The sequence below is a fragment of the Anguilla anguilla genome, chromosome 3 (genome assembly GCF_013347855.1).
Source record: "Anguilla anguilla isolate fAngAng1 chromosome 3, fAngAng1.pri, whole genome shotgun sequence".
In the NCBI taxonomy this organism is placed as follows: Eukaryota; Metazoa; Chordata; class Actinopteri; order Anguilliformes; family Anguillidae; genus Anguilla; species Anguilla anguilla.
The window spans coordinates 12,454,114-12,476,429 of record NC_049203.1 but is presented as its reverse complement, the minus strand read 5'-3'; the positions used below and the strand labels follow the sequence as shown (position 1 = coordinate 12,476,429).

The 22,316-nt window shown below is 46.8% G+C and overlaps 2 protein-coding genes, 1 long non-coding RNA gene and 2 other non-coding genes across 6 annotated transcripts in view; 3 read left to right on the top strand and 2 right to left on the bottom strand.

Annotated features, from left to right (window-relative positions):
* Nucleotides 1–33: 33 nt before the first annotated feature.
* On the top strand, nt 34–1,762 carry LOC118224112. The gene is made up of 2 exons (XR_004764570.1): nt 34–139; nt 1,252–1,762. It is a non-coding gene; the product is annotated as an uncharacterized LOC118224112 (long non-coding RNA).
* Nucleotides 1,763–2,549: 787 nt separating this feature from the next.
* hs6st2 (heparan sulfate 6-O-sulfotransferase 2) lies at nt 2,550–8,666 on the bottom strand. Its single transcript, XM_035411833.1, has 2 exons — nt 7,671–8,666; nt 2,550–4,320 (listed from the first exon to the last, which is right to left on the bottom strand). Exons 1-2 carry the CDS (start codon nt 8,228–8,230, stop codon nt 3,483–3,485), a joined length of 1,398 nt encoding a protein of 465 aa, XP_035267724.1. The 5' UTR covers nt 8,231–8,666; the 3' UTR covers nt 2,550–3,482.
* Nucleotides 8,667–9,323: 657 nt separating this feature from the next.
* trnaf-gaa lies at nt 9,324–9,396 on the top strand. Its single transcript has one exon. It is a non-coding gene; the product is annotated as a tRNA-Phe (tRNA).
* Nucleotides 9,397–9,617: 221 nt separating this feature from the next.
* Nucleotides 9,618–9,690, top strand: trnaf-gaa. The gene has a single exon. It is a non-coding gene; the product is annotated as a tRNA-Phe (tRNA).
* A 384-nt stretch (nt 9,691–10,074) lies between these two features.
* gpc4 (glypican 4) overlaps nt 10,075–22,316 on the bottom strand; it is a 38,218-nt gene continuing 25,976 nt past the window's right edge. For both annotated transcript variants that reach the window (XM_035409939.1, XM_035409940.1), the window contains exons 3-9: nt 19,410–19,807; nt 18,681–18,846; nt 17,586–17,716; nt 16,409–16,561; nt 15,598–15,722; nt 15,132–15,304; nt 10,075–14,134 (exon numbers count right to left, since the gene is read on the bottom strand). In XM_035409939.1, coding sequence (XP_035265830.1) covers nt 13,908–14,134; nt 15,132–15,304; nt 15,598–15,722; nt 16,409–16,561; nt 17,586–17,716; nt 18,681–18,846; nt 19,410–19,807 — 1,373 coding nt within the window. In that variant the 3' untranslated portion in view covers nt 10,075–13,907. The remainder of the gene's footprint in view (nt 14,135–15,131; nt 15,305–15,597; nt 15,723–16,408; nt 16,562–17,585; nt 17,717–18,680; nt 18,847–19,409; nt 19,808–22,316) is intronic.

Sequence of the window (22,316 nt, the reverse complement as noted above, 5' to 3'; positions counted from 1 at the left end):
AATGAAACAGCGTGACATCTTTGTAAAGGAGTCTTGTCATATGGCAAATTACAGAAAATGCTGCGTTTGTTGATCCGAGTAGAAATCTCTAGATGCTAATAAGGGACAAGCATAGTGATTTCTGACATGTCTTCAGCAGGTAAAGTATACTTCAGTAGAGATTAAAACTGCCTTATTAATAAGACTTCAGTTTATAATTTAGGGGCTGTAAGTACGGTTGGAGCTAAAACCAGCCTACACGAAGGTCAGAATTTGTGCACCACTGTTCTGGAAAACAGGGTGGGATATCACATGACTTGCACTACAGAAGACCTCATCTTTTGCTCCCTTTTTAACTGATGCCAAATCAAATCTGGTTCACCTCTGGATCTACTGTCATAATAAACAAGGATCCATGAGGACCTCACGTGAACTGGAAACAAAAATGAGTAAAAAGCAAGAATCAGAAACAGTGATGTCCACCTTAAATCACTGTGGACCTAAGTGACTGTATGCAGCCAAATGCTTTCTTGACATTTAGTTCTAAAACTTATTTCTAAATGCTTTCGAATTACCTCGGTTGAAAAATCAAGTGACTGAAATAAAAATAAAAAATAATGTGTGGGCAGTTGTAAAAAAAAGCCAAAGATCAATGTATCTAATTACTACGTACATAGCTATGCACAGCCAAACCCAAATACCTGGCTGGGCCACTTTCTAGTGCGGAGATACACCCTAGTTAGCCTACCGACAAAAATCAGTCTATGTAAATATCAGCAGTCGATGGAGGAGTCATCAGCAGGAGTCAATGCTGTTCGTAGAGTCAGTCGCCTCAGGGAGGAACAGCTTCAGTCAGCAAAATAACCCTCACCTCATACTGCCATGGACAACCGGCTTTGATAAAGAAATAAGGCTAGAACAACATGGAGAGACAAGTTCAGCTTAAATCCATTTTTAACACAAGGTACTGCTGGTACAGGCATTGCTGGACAGAGAACCTGGTACGTAGAATCTATTTTTCATCAAAAATCCAACAGCCTTTTTATCAAACTTTAAAACAGCTATGTCAGTGGAGGGCTGCAGTGCCTGCTGGTTTTCGGTGAGATTCAGTGGTTAAGTGCTTGATGCAAGTATCCGCACTGAAGACATTTTTACTTCACATTTCGGACATTAAAAGCAATGCAGCAAATGTCATCAGCTGAACCAACGGTTTAGCAAACTGCACAGTTGCATGAAATTTGAATGCAATTCTTCTGTCTTCCTTCCCATCAGCCTGCAGGCCATTAAGCAACCACAGACCCACCGGCCAACATTTCAGCACCTCTGTCACGCAACGGCAAACCTGCAGCAGCAGGACATGACTGCAGTCAAGCATTCCTGGACCATTCCGTAAGCACGCTGTGCTCATCTGGAGAATGATGCATCATGCAGCAGTTCAAAGAAGAGCGTAGTTGCATTTTTACTATTTAATAAGTGCTTAGACATGCAGACTGTTAGCCTGAATGCTCCTGGGGCTTTTCAGACTTGCATACATATAAACGAGAGTGTATTTCTAGAGCAAGCCAAGTCTCACCAGTAGACCCATAAAATTGGTGGTTTGTCACTGCATATTTAGCAGCCTATAAAATGGGATTATGAAGCTTGTCTGAGTAATTATCACAAGTCTGCTATTCACTTACCTTACATGAATCTTCATCCGACATCTTGAAATGGTCACGTGTTAGTTACCCATGTCATGTGTTCATTTATAACTGCATGTATTATTAAAAACTAATTAATCAGAGCAAAGTGAATGTGTTCGGTGATTGTGCGCTTTAAATGATGTTATTGGCTTTTGCCAATTTCAAGTTTCCAGTTCTGCCTCTTCTAGCACTAAAGTGCTACCCACAGACCCAGAATCGGAGCACTGGCAGCACTCACCCTGAAGCCAGTGACCGTTTCCCACACTACACGCCCCACAATGCACCTGGAGAGATGGAGACAACTGAGGGAGAGCTGAAACACTCATACTGATTACAACCTGCCTGTTTACAGATGATTTTATGCACTACTGTAAAATGTATTCATATTTTACCATGGTGCGACACCCCAGGCTGCAAGGTGTGAAGAGGAAACAGTGTTAGAGTGGGAGCCACTGTGGAACTGCCATTATAGACACACACTCCACTGCCAGGAAAGACTGTGACTTCATCAAAGGAGACGACTCATTTAAAAAGCACTTTGATGAGAAGAATGTTCTCCAGTCACGCAATTACAAAGCCCACAGTAATTAGGCGTATTAAAATGAAACACTAATGACAAACCAGAAATGGTCTTCTGCTAAATTATTTAAGTTCATTTGATGCAGATCAGAAATGGCTTTAATTTTTGTGATGTTGTCAGATTCAGCCCCAGTGTGCTTGCATGTGTGTGTGTGTGTGTGTGTATAAAAGATTTGAAATTTTTCAGATGCCGTCAGATTCAGCCCCAATGTGTGTGTGTGTGCGCCTGTATAAAAGATTATATTTTCCAGTCCTTCCACAATGAGAAAGCACACCCTGATTAGGTAAAAAAAACAGTCTAAAGTCGTGTTCTTTTAACTGGTTTTCTTTTATCCAAGGACACAGTTCTCCTGGTCCAGACCAGTGGAAAACAAACATCTCCTATCAGCGCGGAGAGCTACATTTCCACAGCGCTCAGATCTGAGGTTCATAGACACAGTTGTCGAAGGCCATGTTGGTCTGTTGACGGCCCCGCGCTGTGTTAAAACAATGAAGACAAAGATATTCGTACCTACGTTTAAATTTCAACATTAATAGCAACCATTGACAGGAACCGGGGTAATTCAGTATCAAATGAGACGAGCAGCCACTGAAAAACCCTTCCATAAAACATTAACAGGAAACAGAATAAATACAGGACCAGCTGCTAGTCCAGCCCAGTGTTCTGGAGAGGCTGGGGGGAGGGGTCTCATTGGGAAGTACAGGGTGGGGGTAAAGGGGGCCAGCTCTAAAGTTCAGGAGAAGATAAAAACGCACACGTCCAGTAGTACACACAGGTGTAGGATTTTAAAAAAGGTGCAGGTGTAGGGAAAGAATGTACCTGCAGACGATTTCAATGCTCCCAGTGATTTATGAACAAACAACAGTCTGACCGGCATGGTCTCTATCAGATGGACGGAAATGAAGCCCATATACATAGAAATAACGTTTGTAAATAAATCCCTGGCATTACTGAAAATATACGGGTACGTTCATTTTCAAGGTTGAAGGAAATCACTTAAAAGTCCTGAAGCCCTATGAACCACCTGTGGCGAATGAGTCTTTACCAACAGTAATAAATACAGATCAAAAACTGGCCAATTGCAAGTCCAAGCGGAAAGGAGCACTGCATGATGGGAGTGACATTCGGTCAATCTTCTCAGTGGGCAGAAGTCAATCAAGCCAGCTCATGATTCTCATTATCAGTCGCTTCAAAACATTCAGTCAGCCTGTCCCACATTTCCCACAATGCCCTTCCCCTCATCACCAGTGCTCCACATTGTCCAAATAGTCAGCCATGGTACTGTTCTCCTCGGGGTCCCACCACGACCCTGGAGCGGGCACCTGTCCCCGAACCCTGTCCCTGCTCTCCTCCTCCTCCTGCCCCCAATCCCCGGGCGCGGAGGTGGGCGGGTACCCCGCCGCCGCCCGCTGCGGCCACTCCCTGCCCCGCTTCCAGGGCGGGCCCCGCCCCCTCATCCTGCGCCTCTCCCGCTGGCGGCGCAGGCGGGCCTCCCGTCGCTCCTCCTGGCGCGCCCACTGGAAGCGCTGCAGGAAGAGGTCGCGGGCGTACTCGTACAGCTCCACGTCCCAGCGGTTGAGCCGCCGGATGCGCCGCTGCGTCTCGGGCCCCGCCTCCGCCCCGGCGGCGCTGGCCCGCGTGCCGTTCAGCTGCGTGAAGGGCGCGATGAAGGCCAGCCGGAAGGTGCGCTCGAACAGGTACTGCGTCTTGCGCTGGTACTCGGTCAGGCCGAAGAAGGCCATGCCCCGCAGGTTGCGCTTGGCGCTCTCCAGCAGGGCGGCGCCGCGCTCCGGCTCGCTCATGGCCGTCAGGTTGTAGCAGCCCACCAGGCTGAGGTCGGCCAGCATGCGCGTCTGCCGGTTGTTGGCCAGGTTGTAGGGGCAGTCCATGAAGTCCTCCAGGGTGCAGCCGGACCAGTCGTCGCCCGGGTAACAGCTGGGGAGCTCGGCCAGCGTGGGGGCGTGCCCGTCGCACACGTGCAGAGACGCCTTCCAGGTGGCCCCGCGCTGCACGTGCCGCCACTCGCTCAGGTAGCGCCACACCGGGTCCCGCAGGATGGTGATGTAGTAGTAGTTCCTCCTGAGGGATGATGGGAAATTTTATTTTGCAGCTGCAGTGCCCCACTAAAACCTCAGACTACTGCAATCCGCTATGACATCATTGAATTTGCTGAGAGAAGGGTAAATCCATTTTAGGTGTTACCCAGCAACACAACTTTGCATAAAACATAGACTGCGGATTCTGACCCAGCAGCACACTAGCCTCTGGGTCTGCAGAACTGACCCAGCTGCTACATCACTGTGGCTAACTCCAAATTTTCACACAGCTCAGAAAAAAGTGCTTTCTTCATAAACAGTTGGCGTTATAGTGACTTCTCCTCCTCCTCTTCCTCCTGCCACAATCATTTCAACTACTCCTGCTGCTCTCCCCTAAACCAGTTTCAATCACAGTGCTACCTGAGTTTATGTCATGGTCTGAGCTTCACCCACCAGGCATAAGGGACAGAAACACGCTTCAGACACAGTTCCCCCAGAGTAAGGAGACGGACGCTATAGACCACGGGTGTCCAATCTCATCGGAAAAGGGCTGGTGTGGGTGCAGATTTTTGTTTTTCGCCCAGCACTACAACACCTGATCCGACTAACTAACCAATCACAGCCTTCAATAAAAACCTTGAGAAGTAGAATCAGGTGTCAGTGCTGGGCTAGAACAAAAACCTGCCCCCACACTGGCTCTTTTCAAAAAAGACTGGACACTCCTGCAATATAAAAAGCCATCTGGTCACACATAAAGACGGGAAAGTCAGACAGGCAGAAGCTAGATGAATGAAAAGTCAGTTATGCAAAGATGTAGCCTAAACCCACACAGAATCGGTACACAGAGGCAAACAGACATGAAAAATTCTGTCAATAAAAAAATTCACACAAGCATGACTATTCCGGGCTTCTATTTCCTAACCAATAACAATGTTTCAAAGCAGCATGCAGTAAGATGACATCATTCAGTAAATCTGTTGCTTAAGCATGTCAAAAGTGATGAGTCAAAGATTAAGCATATCCTGTTAATTCTACACCACCCACTGCCAACACTTCTCTTCTCATAACAGTGAGAAAACACAGCTATAACTTGTGAGGATGACAAACAGAGACCAAGCCAACCTTATGGACAACCAACTGAAATGTACTTCCAATGCACAAGCACGTCATTTCACATCTTAAATCTCCTTTTAAAAACATACAAATGACACATTTCTTAAATGGCATAAACACACAAGAACATGAATCTGGGGGGATCCTCACCATTAATATGGAAGGTTCATATAGCCTAACCAATATACAGGTGTGACAGAATCCTTAAATAACAAACAATAACCAAAATAGTCCTTTGTAGTGATGGTACACATTTAGTCCTCCAAGTAGCCAAATACAGTAGCCTAAATGAAAAAGGATACCTGTCAAAAGTCTTCCCATTAAACTGCATCAGACATTTTATCTCAGATAGGCAGTGAAAGCAGCAGAATTCACGTCTGTGTTTATAGATGACAGCGAACAAAGCGTAAAAAATTGTCTAAAACAAAGAATAGTGACCTACTTTCCAGCACCTGTGCATTGGCCATGTGCCTGGTGAATCACAGATACGTGGCTGCTTCTGCACCCGTGTGTGGATCAATTATCCACCTCTGAGAAGGCTGGGAGAGGGAATCTATCCCAGCACTACTGTCAAGGGTAAGGGGGGGGGGAGAACTGGGGGAAGTTACTGGTCTTAACCAACCTCATAATCTTAAGGATTCTATACACCTGACCAGGTTGACACTTATTACCTTACCTAGGCATTTAGCTGACACTCTTATCCAGAACAACTTACACAGCTTACTTTTTTTTAATTTACTGACGATCCATTTCTACAGTTGGATATTTACTCAAGCAATTTGGGCGAAGTGTTTTGCTCAAGGATACAACGGTAGTGCCCCACCTAAGAATCAAACTGAAACCTTGACAGTTGCAAGCCCAGCTCCCAAACCATTATAGTTGCTTTGCCACCGCATGGTACCGGCTCAACTCGACTAGACTCTATTCGACTCTACTTGCTTTTGGTACCAGGTACTTCGTTTTCCACTGCAGATAGTACCCCCATCAATGTAGCTGGTTGTCATTAGCGACGCCGCATCAAACGCATTGCTCTGACCAATCAGTGGTCTGCAGTGCTTTCAGGTCACCTTTTGGTATCGCCTCAGCTCACTTGGAACCTCGACGGAGGTGATACCAAAAAAGTACCAGGTACCATCACAACTTTTGCCCGATGGAAAACCAAAAAAGTCGAGTAGAGTCGAGTCAAGTTGAGCCGGTACCATGCGGTGGAAAAGCGACTTATGTTACACTGCCACCAAACCTAACACTGCCACGAGATATCTTGTGTAGGTGGAGCTCAAGGTGGAGGGGTCAACCCAAGCACTGACCTATAAAATAACACTGGCTAAAACCTGGCAGAACCAATCAGATGGTAGGAAACTTGTCACACAAACTGTAGACTCTGTTTCCAGACGCTCGGGGGACCAGGCTAACGAAGGACAGTATGTTCTACCGAAAACACTCCCCTTCTCCAAGGAAGCCGGGGCTGTTGCTGCTCTTGACATCATATCACTCTCGCCAGAAGTGTAAAAATCCCTGACCTGCACATTCATTTGCAAATACACATATCGAGTGTCTTTGGTAACACTATGATCTATCTCCTGTACACAGTTTGGGAAAGAAAATGAACCTCCGCTATTTTATCCTGCAGTGGAACATAGTGTCCAGCCTGTTAGTGCAGAAGGTGGCCTGTAGTGAAAAAGGTACCCATGCAGGATAATTACTCTATCGGCTGAGTTCAGAGATGCTACGGACTGAACCGGAGAAAGAAGATAATAGTTTCATATTATGCGTGACCTACTAGATTAGGTTTCCATGACGGTGAAAATAGATGTCCAATAATTTCAGTCTTAAAAAATGAAATGAACAGTCGTGGTTCTGTTACAGAAGCAAAAGTGTGACGAAGACAGGGTGGTACTGTTACGGTATGTTTTCATACTGTACGTTATTGAAGTTATATGCATGAAGTAGGTTATATTTACAACACTATACTTAATTTAAAATGTTTAATTTTTTTAAAAAAATGTACAATGTAACCGATGACATTAAACTCCAGTAAAAAACGGCAAAAGAGAATCAAACGGGGATAAAATTGCACGTTAGTAACTGTAGTTAGTATATGATAATCTCAGCCAAATTGATTGTGTGGAAACTAAATGAATATGGTATATCAACATATCTGACAGCTGACTCACTGAGTTTTTATACGGCTATAACAGTTTCCAATTACCTACCCAATTTTAAAAAACGATTCATAGTCCAAGCATCACATTTAAATTTATATCGGCACAAACGACTCACCTGGCTGTGTTCTGAATCTTTGGGGGCTCTCGTGTGTCCATGAGCGACGGGACGCAGCTGGTCAGCTCGGTCCAGTCCGCATGCAGTCCGCAGCTCCAGCCAGTCGAGAAGCGCGAGAAGAGCCAGGTCTCACGCTTCCCCGGTCGGTAACAGGTACACTTCTTTTGGCCGGCGTGGCACTCGCACGGCCTCTCCAGCTGAATGTTACGCACCAGGTGGCGACCAAACGTAGTGCCTCCGGTTTTTTGAATGTGCAGAAAGACAATTACGTCGTCGCCCTTAATATTGAAATCGACGGACCTGTTTAGGTCGCCCGCAGTGAAGTTAAAGCGCGGTACAAATCGGACCAAGGTTCTGTCTTCTGCAACATATGGGTCCCCACTGTCTCCATAGTTACGGTCCCCTCCGCCGCGGGACGCACTGTCGCCCAATTTGGAGGACAATGAACTCAGGCGAAGCAGTTGGCAGTCTGTACCTGGGCATACGTATTGTAGTACGATAACGCCAAAGAGCAGGACCATCACCAGGGCCAACAGCAGTCGGCTGTGGGTGGATTCCATCTTCTCTGGGTGAACCAAAACGCATTACTCACCTGTCAGCCCCACTGCCTTGGCCGGGGTACAGATGCTGTTCGTTTGTGTGGCTACATAAACAAACGGCTAACGTTAGCCAGCTAAGTGAGAGTAACCCGAAAACGAAAATGAGAATTCCGTGGTAAGAAGTCAAAGTTCCAGTAGTGATTCGGGGCCAAATAAATTAACTTGTATAAACCAGCTGTGTTCCGCACTCCACCCGTTCTGATTCAGAAAGTGCCATGTCTATTATTGAAATAAGAATAGAAAACAATTCTACAAACGGTCTTGGCGAATATGTTTACCTCCATTATGATCACAAAACATGTCTTCCGCTCCCGGCAGCCCCCGCGCTTGTGACGAAAAGCCAAGGAAGGAGGGACCACATAGAGAGGTAGTCGAGGGACGTGTTTTCAGCAAACACTGCTTAGTGGATTGTTCTGAGCTTTTTCGCTGTGTCCTTGCTGGTAGACTAGCATTGAAATTTAGTTTATTTGTACAGAGATGGAGATATGGGATAATGATGAAACTGATATTTATGTCATGCACGTTTTTCTTTGTCTCTCCCCCTTAAATTCCCTACTAACCCGAAAATCTGAGCAATCCCAAGAGCAGTCCTCTCAAACTAAAATAGTTGAAATCGAAAGTACTGATTTGAAATGAAAGTATTCAACAAACGTGTTCCTGTTCATATCTGGATCTGAAGGGCTACTACTTTTAACTATTTACGAGCCTATGTAGATATTTTTAAACCGCAGTGTTACAGTAACAGTGGACATACCAGCGCCGACATTACGGTTATATTTGTGATCTAGTTCATTTCGTTTCTTTGTCCTGAGGTGGAATTTGCTTATGCAGACTCTTTTCTTATGCATGTTAATCTAGTGCTCAATAGTGCTTGGTGTTTGTTAGCTGCATAATGCTGACTTTGCTGGCATGAAACAAGTCGAAGACCATCGTGAACTACGAGGTAGGTGATATGACTAGTGACGTGGCTACTCCTAGCGTCGCCTCGTACACAAGCTGATTCGATACCAACCAACAAATTGGTTTCGGATCACTTAGCTATATAAATACTACTGCCGAAATAGCTCAGTTGGGAGAGCGTTAGACTGAAGATCTAAAGGTCCCTGGTTCGATCCCGGGTTTCGGCATTTTGATAACTCGCTGTTGTCGCGGTGTAACCTCCTTGGCAATAACCTGAGGCTAGAATACCCTCATCAGTTCAAATTCATTGATAATATACTTCCATCCATACCACACTAGCATGAACTGTATATCCCGATGCATCTGGACTTCATTCAAACTCAGATTTTGACGCGCTCAATGTCACATCATTTGCTGGGTGAATCACGCAGAAAATAGACTCGTAACCGCCGAAATAGCTCAGTTGGGAGAGCGTTAGACTGAAGATCTAAAGGTCCCTGGTTCGATCCCGGGTTTCGGCATTTTGTAGCGATTCAAATACGCCCATGACCGAGGCTCGGTTGGTTCAATAAGCCACAACGTGAAAGAAATGGAACGCCCTCAGGTCCCGTCTCCATGAATGAAATGAACTGTCAATTACTGACCTGACACAAACCTATGTTCTGTATATATATGTGTTTTTTTTTAAATGTAAATGCTCATTTTACTACAAGACCACATTTACACCAGCTTACAGCAGGAGTAGCCTATGATCACCAAAATAGAATTATGGGGTTGTCCTGTAGCTGTTGTAACCCACCCATTCAAAAAACAGTCAGTGAACACAAAGAGTATGCATCTGTTGCCGTCGCAAGACATGTTGCATTCAGACAGAAGAAGAGCTGAAAAGAACACCCAAAATACCATTTAAATAGTTGCAGTCTTTATTTCAACAAGACTAGGAAATGTTTCAATATACTTTTTTTCTTACATTTTAGTATCTATCGCATTTCTTTCTCCCCTCCAGACATATTAAACAGATACTCTGAAAAAGTACGGAATTCATTGGACAGTTAATATGGCCTCTTTCAGAGACATCTATAATGGCTGTTCAGTATTTACAAGATGCCACCACCCACCCCACCCACCTGTCATAAGGATAAGAGGCTTCTGTGAGGTTGTTCCGTTGGGATTTCAGTCTCAGGACTTCAGTCCTTTTTGTGTCAGAAAGATAAGCTCTTATCACGATTCCTCTTTGAAACCAAAAGGGTTCCCAGAATGGGTGTAGATAGCCCTGGTCCTGGAATGCTCTGAGATTGTCAGGTTTTTTGATCCATCTGAGCGTCAACATACAGTTTTACCAATTATTAGGAGTGTAAATCTAAATGGATAAACACTGAATAACTCAAGCACTTGCCTGCATTCAATAAGTCTAAAAATAATCTAATTATGTAGTTAAGGGTTTGGAAGGAGCCCAAAAAAACTGAATGATCTCTCGCACTCCAGGAGCAGGGTTACATACCCCTGCCCAATAATTCCCACAGCAGTTCAAATTCAATGATAACAGTTCCCACATCCCTGATCCACACCACTGGTGTCAGCTGGATATCTGCATGCCTCCGGCCTCCATTCAAACTCAGGTCTTGAACACTTGACAGGGTGAAAACTCTTAACAGGCAGTTCCATGTCACATCAGGTGCTGGGTGAAAAAAGACACTTAGCTCTGTGGGATCTGTGGATCTCCAGGACCGGGCGTGGACAGCTCTGCACTAAGCTACATACTTGCCCCAGGCAAACAAGTATTTGGGACAGAGGCATCCTTATGGCAATTACTGGGGGTCAGATCAAGCAATCCATCACCCCCCCTCCCCCTCCCTCCTGTCTCAACATGCACAAGAATTCATCCAACTGAGCAGGGGTAGGAGGAATCCAGACATGGCAAAACGACAGTATATTTCCATGATTTTTAATTTACACACATGGATCTGCATAATTTCATACTGGAGGCGAGTTGGGGTGAGGGGAGGGGGTGGGGGGGCGGGGGGGTTAAGCACATATCCAAGTAAACTTTCATGAATCATCTTTAAACACGTTGTTCCAGAAGCTTCTGGTCATCCTGCTCAGAATAATTCCCTCCCCCCTTTCCATGTGCATGGAAAACAGAGGCATGAGCCCACGGGCTGGCCAGCTTCATTCCTCAGCATTTCAATGGGATCCTGCGTTTCTTTCCAGCCTCACTCTGAACACCAGCTCATGGGGTGGATGGTCAAACCAAATGCAGTTTTTATTTCACTCTTTTAGTTGGATGTTGAAATGCACTGCACCGTTGACACCGCAAGTTCAAAGAATTGGAGTAGCTGTCCAGCATCATCCCAGACATCCCCATGAAACCATTTCCCTCAGCCAGATGACAATCACCTTATTTCCAAACGGACTAATGTTCACAAGCAGAACCGTGGCTTACAGAGCTCAATAAAAATACAAATGTTGTTATTTTAAAATATGTAAAACCTGGATGCTAGTACAAAAAAAGACTATCTAACTTTTCACTTTATTAAAATGCTTTTTTTATCTGTATATATAAATATATATATTCTGTTTCAATACTGTATTTTTAGATACTTATGGAAAGTATTTTTGAAGGCTTGTTTGCAAATGCCTTTTAAAAAAGAACATGCAGGTAAATAATTTACTGTACAAGAGCTAATGGATGTGGAACAAGGTGATTTTACAGGATCTACAGGTTTTTGGACTTGGTACCGATTATGCTAATGAGGCTTGTCAGTCATCTTAAGCAATAAGAAAAATATAAACTTACAAGCATATATATGGATACATAAGCAGACTTGCTACATCATTTGTGTCACTTCCTTTTCTGTTGTAGAAGAAATCACACTGACATGCTATGTGGCAGAACTCTCGCCCACTAAAGTAGCATTTGACGTACCAACATTTAAGCTTTTTTTCCAGGTTGAAAGGGTCGAGAGAAAAGCACCTTTGACGTTGTGAGGTACGCAAGTTTTTTTACTCGCCCCCTCGAGGCACAGGACGGTAAGAATAAGAAGGCAGAACTCTAGCAATGGGTCAGGTCAAATTCTAAGCTGAAATGTGTGTGAACACAAAAGGAGAGATTCGGGTTACAATTAGCGAGCAAAAAGACAAAGCGTTTGCTGGAACAAACATCTATGACCACTCCCTAAAGCTCCTCCCATCTTAGCCACGCTGAGACCTCTGGGGCTGGAAACAGTGGACATTTTCACTCGAGTACCTCATATACAAATTCGTACATTTAAAAAAACAAATCGCTCCACATAAACCCTGTGTTGTAATCCTCAATGTACCTCCACGTTTCCACCTTAGACCTCCGATACACAAAGGAAGCCCTAGTGGGTCATTTAGCATGAAGTCTGAAGTACACTCAAACAAATTGAAGTCCAGATCGAGCATCCAGTCAGATGATTTCCCCACAATTTGCTTTGCTGTCCCTAAAACACCTCAGGGTTGATAGCACAACTAGCAGCAGAACTGGACTGGATCTCGACCTAGATCAGTCATCCCGGACTGTCAGTTCTGCCTTTCTGGGGGCTCTCCCACCTAATTCCACCCCACATTTACGTCAACACCGGGACATCACCCACGATCGCTTTCTTCACCAAACACTATCAACTCATGTTGCTAATGTGCAATGGGAACATTTCCGTCGTTTAACTCTGTTTGGCCAACCCAGCGACAGAATGTATAAAATTGTATATACCTCACACTCATATATGCCATAGACAGACAGACACACACACACAAACACAGGCACACATACCTTTCACCCACACCCCACTACTCTCTACCCCCCCCCCAACACACCTGATCCCATAACCTCTACCTTAAGCTCCGCCCCATTCCCCAGAATTCCCCCTGGACTGAAACCTGTCCCAGTTCTCCCCCTTAATAGCTCTTTTGGCAACAGGTTCCCTGTATACTACATTCTGTTATTGCCCACATTGTGCTCTCCAACCAAAATATTACGTCCCATACTCTGGAGAGCCAAATATTCTTACACCCTTTCCCTAAATATTCTTTGGGCACAAACTTGTGCATGGACGTGCACACAGTCACACACAGACACAGACACAGACACAGACACACACACACACACACTGTAAAAGCGAATTACAGCAAAATTAAAAGTGGCCGTGAAAAACGCTAGAAGGCTGCACAGAGTCAGAGTTAAAGTGTGTGTGTTTTTTGGGGGGGAATCTGTGCACAGTGATGACATTCCAGAGCCCTCAGTGTGGCTGGGGTACGGTACACACCCTTACAGAACCACACGTTCATCATCACACTTATTAAGAAGCCTGATAAAAAACAAAAAGGTACGGGATGCTACTCTATATAAAATTCGTCAACACTGTTGATGTGTGTGCGTGAGGCAGGGGTGGGGGTTGGGGGGGGTCGATAAAAATTTTAAAACATAGGCTGGCTGCAGGAATATAAAGATCATAAACAGAAGCAAATCAAAAGAAGAAATGTTTGAGGAAAAATCCCACTGCTGTACACTGATGTCCGATGACAAAAAAAAAAAAAAACAACGTGAAGTTATTATAATATTAATAACTCAAGAGTCTTCCCCAGATGGCAGGCAGACAAAGGTCCTGATGAAGGCAGTCTTTTAATGTCGTTTCTGACAGTCCCCCTCTTTCTTCCTCTCCCTCCTTCTTCTCACAATATCTTTTTTCCATCCCTCTGTTTTTATTTTGTTCTTCATTTATCTCCAGTGAGGGAGCAGCAGTGCCAGGGCCAGCCCGCCCAGCGCCAGCGTGGCACTGCCCCGTGCCAGGGCGCCGCCGCTCTCCGAGCCGGACTCTTTGTGCACCACCTTGACCACGCGGGGGTTGATGGGCGAGGGGGTGGAGAAGTAGATGTCCCGGTCCTCACTGCAGGAGGGGGAGTCGCAGCCGCTGCCACTCTCCTCTCCACCGCTCCCCTCCTCCTCTGCAGAGAGAGATTGGGGGGGGGGGCAGAGGGAAGGAGGGGAGGGGGGGAGGGAGAGAGAGAGAGTGAGTGGGGGGAGGAAGAGAGAGGGAGACAGAGAGAGAGAGAAAGAATGTGAAAAATGCCTTCATTCGGTTGCCTTTATTATATTATATAAAAAAATAACAATGGTATTTAAAGTAGTTAAGTCTTGAATGGAGGTTGAGATGAGTCTGTGTTAACTGATTCGCTTTATAGATCTGAGTAAGTTGAGTTTGCCAGCGCATTCAAGTTCCGACGAGCACCAAGAAAGGGGAAGAGGCTAATAGATATGTCACTTCAAACAAAAAATCTTATGATGTGATGATTTTGTAATAAAAAAAACTAACTGCTAAAATTAAGCAGACAACTATGACAGAGACCAAGGAGGTGCAAGATATACTACTGAAAGAATGACAGGATGACCTTAGAATGTGAGATAAGGGGGAGGGGAGAGAGAATATGTAGCGGTGTGAGAGAACTTACTTGAATGTAAGGTACTGTGGGGGGTATTAGAATGTGTGGGGGTGGGGAACATATTATTGGGAGACATAAGAATGTGAGACACTGTGGACTGGATAAGGTAGCAGAATGTGAGATGATATGGTGAGGGGGTTGGATGAGGTATGGGGAGAGATACAGTGGTGGTGGAGGGGGGGGTGGAATTTCAGACTACGTGGGGGGAGAGAAACACCAGGTATGATGTTTGACGGGCATTTCTTGCCCTTGTATGGGAAACACAAGATCCACAGGGACGTAAAGGAGGGGAGGAGCTGAATTTCACCACTATGTTTTGTTTGCGTACTTGTCTATTCCTGTTGCCACCTTGTTGAATTGTTAATGAATCTGTCTCTGCTGAGCAAAGGGAAAGTTAAAACAGGTGAGAGGAAAACATGAGGACAAACAATACAAGGCATGAACAGACACAAGGTGCTACGCAGGTATGAGCGGAGGGGCGGGGGGCGGGGGGTGACCTCACCGGTGTCGAAGGAGATGTCATTGCCGCTGTGGGCAGCCTTCAGCCAGCTGGTCATCTCCTTCAGCACTGCGATCTGCCGACGAATCACCGTGTCCGGCTTTGTGATGTCCACCTCCACGTCGGGGTTGGACACCTGGTTGGCCAAGCCGTTACCCATGACAACCGACTCGTACCTGAGGCAAGGGGGAGGGGATGGGATTAGGGTAGAGGGAGGGGAAGGTGTGTATCCCAGTTGGGAAAACTGTATCTTTTCACAAGGCCGTGAATGCACTGGAATTCGGCAGATGACTGATGGTACCTTCTGTAGTCATATTCTGTAGTGAACAAGAACAATTTTGACTGTTTTGACAATTTTGTTCATCCATTCCTTCCTCCAACACCCTCTTCGTTCCTCTCCCTCCCTCATCCCCGGCCCTGTCCCCTTCTTACTCTTCCCCCCTCTCTCTCTCTCTCCCTCCCCCCTCACCTGCTTTTGGCGGTGCCGTTCCAGCACTCGTCGCCGGGGGCAACCTGCTCCCCTGCGCACACTCTCTCTGGCAGCGTAGACCAGAACTTCTTTGCGTGTTTCAGCTTCTTCTTCACATCCGTCACCTACAGAGAGGGGGAGAGGGAGGGAGAACGGGCGTACATATTACCAATCTAATTTCAGCACACACTTGTGCCCCCCCCCCCCTTTTCTGGGTAAATAAGCCTGAAGAATGCCTGTTAACTTGGCTAAGCATTACATTAGTTCATCATTAGTTGCAGCTCGTACCATACATCTTTATTGTATTGTTTCAACCATTTTAACATGTGGAGAGGCATGCAAATACTATGCCAAGTGAGAACAAGCAGCTTTACAAACTGAATTAATTTTAAAAAATCTAATTAAGAGAAGCTGATTTTCAAACAGGTCCATCCTCAGAACCTTTGACTTTTTGTTCTTGCTTGCAGTCATACAGACCAAAGACATGCATAATTTACCATCATCACAGCGATCTGAAACTATGGGCCTTATGCAATTCATGAACTGGATTTAATTTCCTGAATTGCCTAAATTGAAATGGAACTGTTGGCAGCCCTGTGGCTGGGATCTCAATCTCAAACTCCAGTTCTCAGGAGCTGCTGCATTTCACCTTTGTGTTTAAGTCACAGGCTAAACAGTCCAAACACATTCTTTCCAAAAAAAACCCACAAATATCTCCAGGGCCTGTGCCCATCCACGATTGTCTTTTAAGACCCCGGTAGAGCTGGATGGTCTGGACGGCACCTATCCATCGCCTAAAATGGCGTCTTACCAGTCTGTCGAGGCTGGTCCCGGCAGCCGTGGTGGGCCAGGCGTCAGGGGTATAGGGGCGAAATCGTCCGGTGAAAGCACCACCTCCTTCTTTCAAGGAGCGTCGGGACCTGAAGCTCGCGGCCAGCTTGGGCTGCCCACAACCATGGAACACCTGGAACAGATGGGGGGGGGGGGCTGTCAGTCAAAATCAGCCACGCAGCATGGTGGACTCACTCATGGTTCCAAGCAGTCCCTGAAAAACCTCAAAGTTACCTGCACATCAGAGAAGCAAGAGGAGGCAGTAATTTGAGTAAAGGTAACTAGTGGCCTATAAGATTATACTGGCTAAAATATAACACTTGACAGAATCAATCAGATTTCTGGAAATTAATATCACAAATTTCCCTTTCCAGACACCCAAGAGATGTCAATGTCAAACACCAGTTCTAGAGGTCCACAGTGTCTGCAGTGTCTGTTTTTGTTGTTTCCTTTCCATCAGTAGCCAATTTAGGCATTGGGAACAATGGTATGTGGGGTCTTGAGCCGATCAATGACATTAAATTGAGCACTTAAGTGCAGAAACCCACCAATATCCAGCAGAGACTACAGCTATAGGGTGGGAGAGAAAGTAGGCACAGCTACGCCCACCCCAGAAACACAAACCCCCCACCCCCACAGGCACAGTACCCCCTGTCAGCTCATGGGCCAGCGGTCCCAGGACAGGCAGCCATTTCGCACAATGTTACCCTCGACACTCTGGCCCTTCTCACCCCCTTTCGGAACAACGTTTACACGTGAGTGAGAGTTCTCCCAGCATACCGCCACACTCTGGAATTCAACCAATCTCCGATCCACCACACCCACCCCCCCCACCCCCCACCCTCCCCTTCCAGTCCATTCACTGCTGAAAAACAACAAAAACTGCAAAGGCACAGAGTGATATTTGCACAACAGGTCGATGTTCTGGAATGGTCTGGGTTTCGCCTGAGATCGTGGCTTATTTCTGGGAAGGCATATTTACAAGGCAATGCTTAAGCTAAAGCCACTGCCCTGACCCCAAACTACAGCAACTCAGTCACAACCAGAGAGGGACATAAACATCAGCAGACTACCCGCGTGTCAAGTGCACCAAGTTCACCTCAGTACACACACACACACACACACACACACACACACACAAACACACAGGGACCTACCTTCTGTGACACCTGCATGCTGTTCTCTTGCATGTTCATGATGGCATCAGAGATCTTCACATCAATGGGTTCCATCACAGACTCAAAGTTGAAGGGCCCCCCCAGTCTCTCAGCCAGACTCAGCATGGCATCTGTAAGAGAGAGGGAAACAGATGAAGAAAAAGAGAAGAGGGAGGGAGAGTCACAGATGGAAAGAGAAAGTACTTCAGTTGTACCCCTGCCTTCCTAACACACAACATTAGAACTTCTGAGTGGGCCATTCTAAAGCTAAAAGGCAAGGACAGTGACACACCAAAACAGTATTACAGACTCCTACCAAATAAAATAATGCTCTGACTATAAACTTCCATTAAACTCTCTCCAGTCATTACTCCTGTTCACCTCAAGGGGGAAGCACTGAGCCAGCACTAAGCAGCACAAGGCAGAAGAGGCAGTCTGGGATGTGCGCAAGGCTGATAAAAGAGTCAGACTCAACAAGGCGCCCCAATAAAATGGCAGTAAAGGGCCTGTGTGGGGAAGTGACGCCCAGGTCCAAACTACATGGCAAGCTGTGACTCGGGGGGCTAAGAAAGACTCACAGACTCCAGCGCACGGCCTACTGCTCTTTTCTCTATAAGCTGGGGTGTCCAGGGAAATAATGCAACAAGCCCAGCACCCAAGGCTTCAAAAAGCCACTTAAAAGACCAAATTAGCATTTTTATTAGTCTTCATTTAACTTCATTTTCGTCAAAACAAGATTTCAGCCATTTCTTAGCTAAATCAGCATGCTGCACATCTCACCTCCCGACTGGTATGTGGCCTACCCCTAACCCACACAGACAACAACACTTTCGTCCAAAAAGTGAGTACGTATCCAAATATAACATGGTCTATACAATTGTATGTTAAATGTACAAGTTAAACAGAGCACATAAAACAACTTTACCCCCCACATTTGCCTGAAAGTGGAGTTTAGTTACACCCCTAGAGAGGTGACCTATATATGGTATTGTCATTGTGTTTCTTCATATTGAAGTTCATTCTAAGTTGGCATTCGCTGTCAAGGAACCCTGGAACCCACGTGCCATATTTTCTGCCCCCCCCACTTCCTCTCACCCAGGAAGTTGTTCCACTCGGAGTCCAGGTCGGCCTGGTTGGCCAGGCAGCCGCGCAGCACGTTGAGGCAGTAGTTCTGGCAGGGCTTGAGGGCCACCTGCCCGGAGCAGTAAGGGCAGTAGAGCATCTTCATGGCAGCACGGACGCAGCCTGGCGACGCGCTCACCTGGGGGGGGGGGGGGGGGGTTGAGAGAGAGCAAGACCAAAGCGTTAACCACACGGTCCCTGCAGAGACAGGCAGCAGGGTAAACTCTAAAACACAAATACAGACATGCACACCTGCACTCCTCAACCTCGCCTTCAAGCTATCCTCTACCTCACACTTTCTGATAATCCCCCTCTCCCATGGCTTCCTTTCTTGCTCTTCCCTTTCGCCAGCAGACATTCAACAACCCCCCCCCCCGCCCCCACTTACAATACGCACTTCCATCCCATTCCTCTAGCCATAGTCCCTGTCCATAGAGCGTGTGCATTACACAGCAAACTGATCTCACCTCAACCGATCGGTTTTTTAAATTCTATGTAATCGTTGACTGTCTGTGTCAATTCATTGTGGCCCACTGCAAAGCAAAATAGTCCACTGGGACAATTCACTCTCCTTCCAACTCTACCACTTCCTCCCTCGTTACCCCTTCAATCCTTCCATCCCTCTCACCTGTACCCACCCACCCCACACGCCCAGCCTCGTGTGCCCCGGCCCCTCTTCCTCCTCCTCCTCCTCCTCCTCACCGTGGAAACCTTGCCCACCACCTCCTGCATGACGGACAGGCCGCGGGTGAAGGTGCGCGCGGCGACGAAGGCGCGCGTCAGCTGGAGGCGGAGCTTGCGCGGCACGTCGCCGAAGGGCTTGAGCTGGTCGGTGTGGCGAACCACGCACTCCATGTAGGCGTCGGGGAACTCGTACTGCACGTTCATCAGCCGGAAGATGCGCTCCAGCAGCGAGGCCCAGAAGTCGGCCAGCACGGCGTCCAGGCTGACCGCGCCGCCGCCCGACACGTAGTAGCGCTTCAGGTCCTGGAAGAAGTGGCGGAAGAGCTCGGCGTTGTTCACGTACATCAGCCCGTAGGTGCGCGCGAACATGTCGTGCAGCGAGCGCTCCGCGTTCTCCAGCAGCTCGCGGAAAAACTCTGCGTGAGAGAGAGAGAGAGAGAGAGAGAGAGCGAGTTAGAAAGAGCGAGAAAGACAGAGAGAGCAAAAAAAGGGAAAGAGAGCAAGAGGGCAAAAGAGACAGAGAGAGAGTGAAAGAGTGAGTGAGTGTGAGAGTGAGAGAGCAAAAGAGAGAGAGGGAGAGAAATAAAGAGAAAGAAAGAGAGATGGGCCAGGGGGACAGAGCGGGAGAGACAGTGGGAGTGTACGCTGTGGGACAGGGCTGGCCAACCCTGGCCCTAAGAAACAGGTACAGGTAGTGCGCTGATTTTTTTCGTTTTCAACTTAAAAATCAGCAACCAGTTCATAAAACCAGGTGAGTCGAGGCGCAAATTCATTGTTCTAGTATGTTGTTATAAGTTCACTGTTTTGGCTTTGATCAGCCACCTGTGACTGCAGAACAGTGCCACACGTGGTCGACACAAGCTGAGCCTGCCTCCACCGAACAGAGACCGGCGGGAGAACGTGTGACACTGATACTGACAAACGAGGTGAAAGAAAATGTTGTGCGCGTTAAAAAAAAAAAAAAAATCCCCCATTTCCAGACCTGCAACAGCGAGTTCATCTGCGCGACAGGCAGGAGCCTCCCACGCAACCCTCCAGGCCAGAGACAGCACAGACAGATTCCTCTGCGCTCTCAACGCATGACTGCGCATTTTAAGCACACGCAGACACACGTGCGCACAAACACACACACGCACACACAACCAGACTGCAGCAAGTGCAGCGGCGTAATTGAGATGTATTAGCGCTGCGTGAATGCGCGTGTGCCAATATGACTCAGGCAGTAGAATGACACTCGGGAGAGAGATTTAGTGCTCCCCGCCGCGGAGCTCTAAATGCGCTGCACCTGCATTTAAACAATCTGGAAAAACCACTGCTGCTGCCAAAAAAGCCCGGTTCAGAGCAGCACAAGGAGCTCTTTCTACCAAAGAAGAAGAGACCCTTACACAGCAGGGCTGGTCCTTAAGAAAATATATACAGTGTATATATATATATGTATATACATATATTTCTTTTCTAATTATATATAATATCAATTTAATGTATTGAGATATATATAAATATGTATAGTATATATAAATGTACATAAAACTTATATAAAATATAATACAAGTGTTTTTGCAGGATGGGAGAAGATGGAAAGCAGAAGACTGTCTGGGATAGTAAGATGGGAGGAGAGGAGAAAGAAGAGATGAGAGTGACAGAGGGAGCGCGAGGGAGTGGGGTCTCTCATTTGCCTTCACACAGCAGCTGAGCTTGCAGGGATGGCTGCCTGGCTCTCCCCCGACCTCTATGGGCAGTAATGACCTCCAGGAGCCGGTTAAGACTGACCACCATCAATGGCATTTTTTTTTTGTTTGGATTTTTTTTTCTCCCTTTTTGTCATTGTCACATTCCATTCCTTTCTCTTTCTCCCTGCCTCTCAGTCTGTCCTTCTGTGGCATTTTCAATAGGATTACTGCATAATGCATTGCGTGCCCCCCCCCCCCCCCAAAAAAAAGACCTGTACCCCCTCCAGCCCCCACATCTCTCCCTCTCTTGCTTTCACTTCATCAGTTTCTTCAGAGGGTTCTCTTCAGCAGACAGGGAACAATGACCTACTTCATCCTGTGGAATGCCGTTCACCCCCCAATAATCCAGCCCCCTTGTCCACCACCCTTACCAACTGCCCCCCAAACACACACACACACACACACACTTGCTTCTCTAATCTAAACAATGAGAAATTAGAATTCTGCACCAAGACCACTGAAAAGCAAACAAATGTCATTTTTTACCCCCTCCCCTCTCAGAACGTGTGTTTTATATTTTAAATCTCCAGATATTCTCTGTAATGTAAATTGTAAAGCCCCATTTGGGGACTAATGTACCAACTAGAAAAGACCTTGTGTCCATTTTCACTACCAGGACTCGCAGGCGGATTCCTGCCTCTCGACCACGTGGTGTCCAGCAAATCCTGTCACTTCCACTTCAGACTGACATACAGAACAGCAAAGGGAGGGAGGGATGGTGGGGGGGAGGAGGAGGAGACTGGGGGGGTGAAGTTGAGGACCTTTTTTTAAAAATTTTTTATAAAGACCCCCAACCCACCCCCCACTATGTCACCAAGGATACCAGAAACACCGCAGCCCTTCTATCTACCTTGTGCCTGCCATCCACCCACCCCCCCCCACCCCAATCCCACCCCCCTGTGCCTCCTCCCATACCCATACATAAACTTGGAGAGGGCAGCAGGCTCCACGCTCCATAGATTAAAACAAAAAGAGTCCTTCAGTGCCCCCACCCTTGGAATGTCACCGCTGCCACAAGTTTAAAGTCAGTGAGTGGGGGTCGCTGGACGAGTGGGTGGGGGGCTCACCATAAAGGTTTCCTCATGGGGGGTGGGGGGGTTGTGGGGGGGGGGGGCACACTCCCACTACAAAGCACGTTGGGCCGGCTCAGTCTTTCTGGGCCAGAACTCAACACCAATTCCCTGTTTAACATCGT

Excerpts from the sequence above, each read along its gene's own strand:
- hs6st2 (XM_035411833.1), bottom strand. The coding sequence starts at position 8,230 with ATGGAATCCACCCACAGCCGACTGCTGTTGGCCCTGGTGATGGTCCTG. Across the intron at positions 4,321-7,670 it reads AAGATTCAGAACACAGCCAG|GAGGAACTACTACTACATCA; the intron begins GTGAGTCGTTTG and ends ATCATCCCTCAG.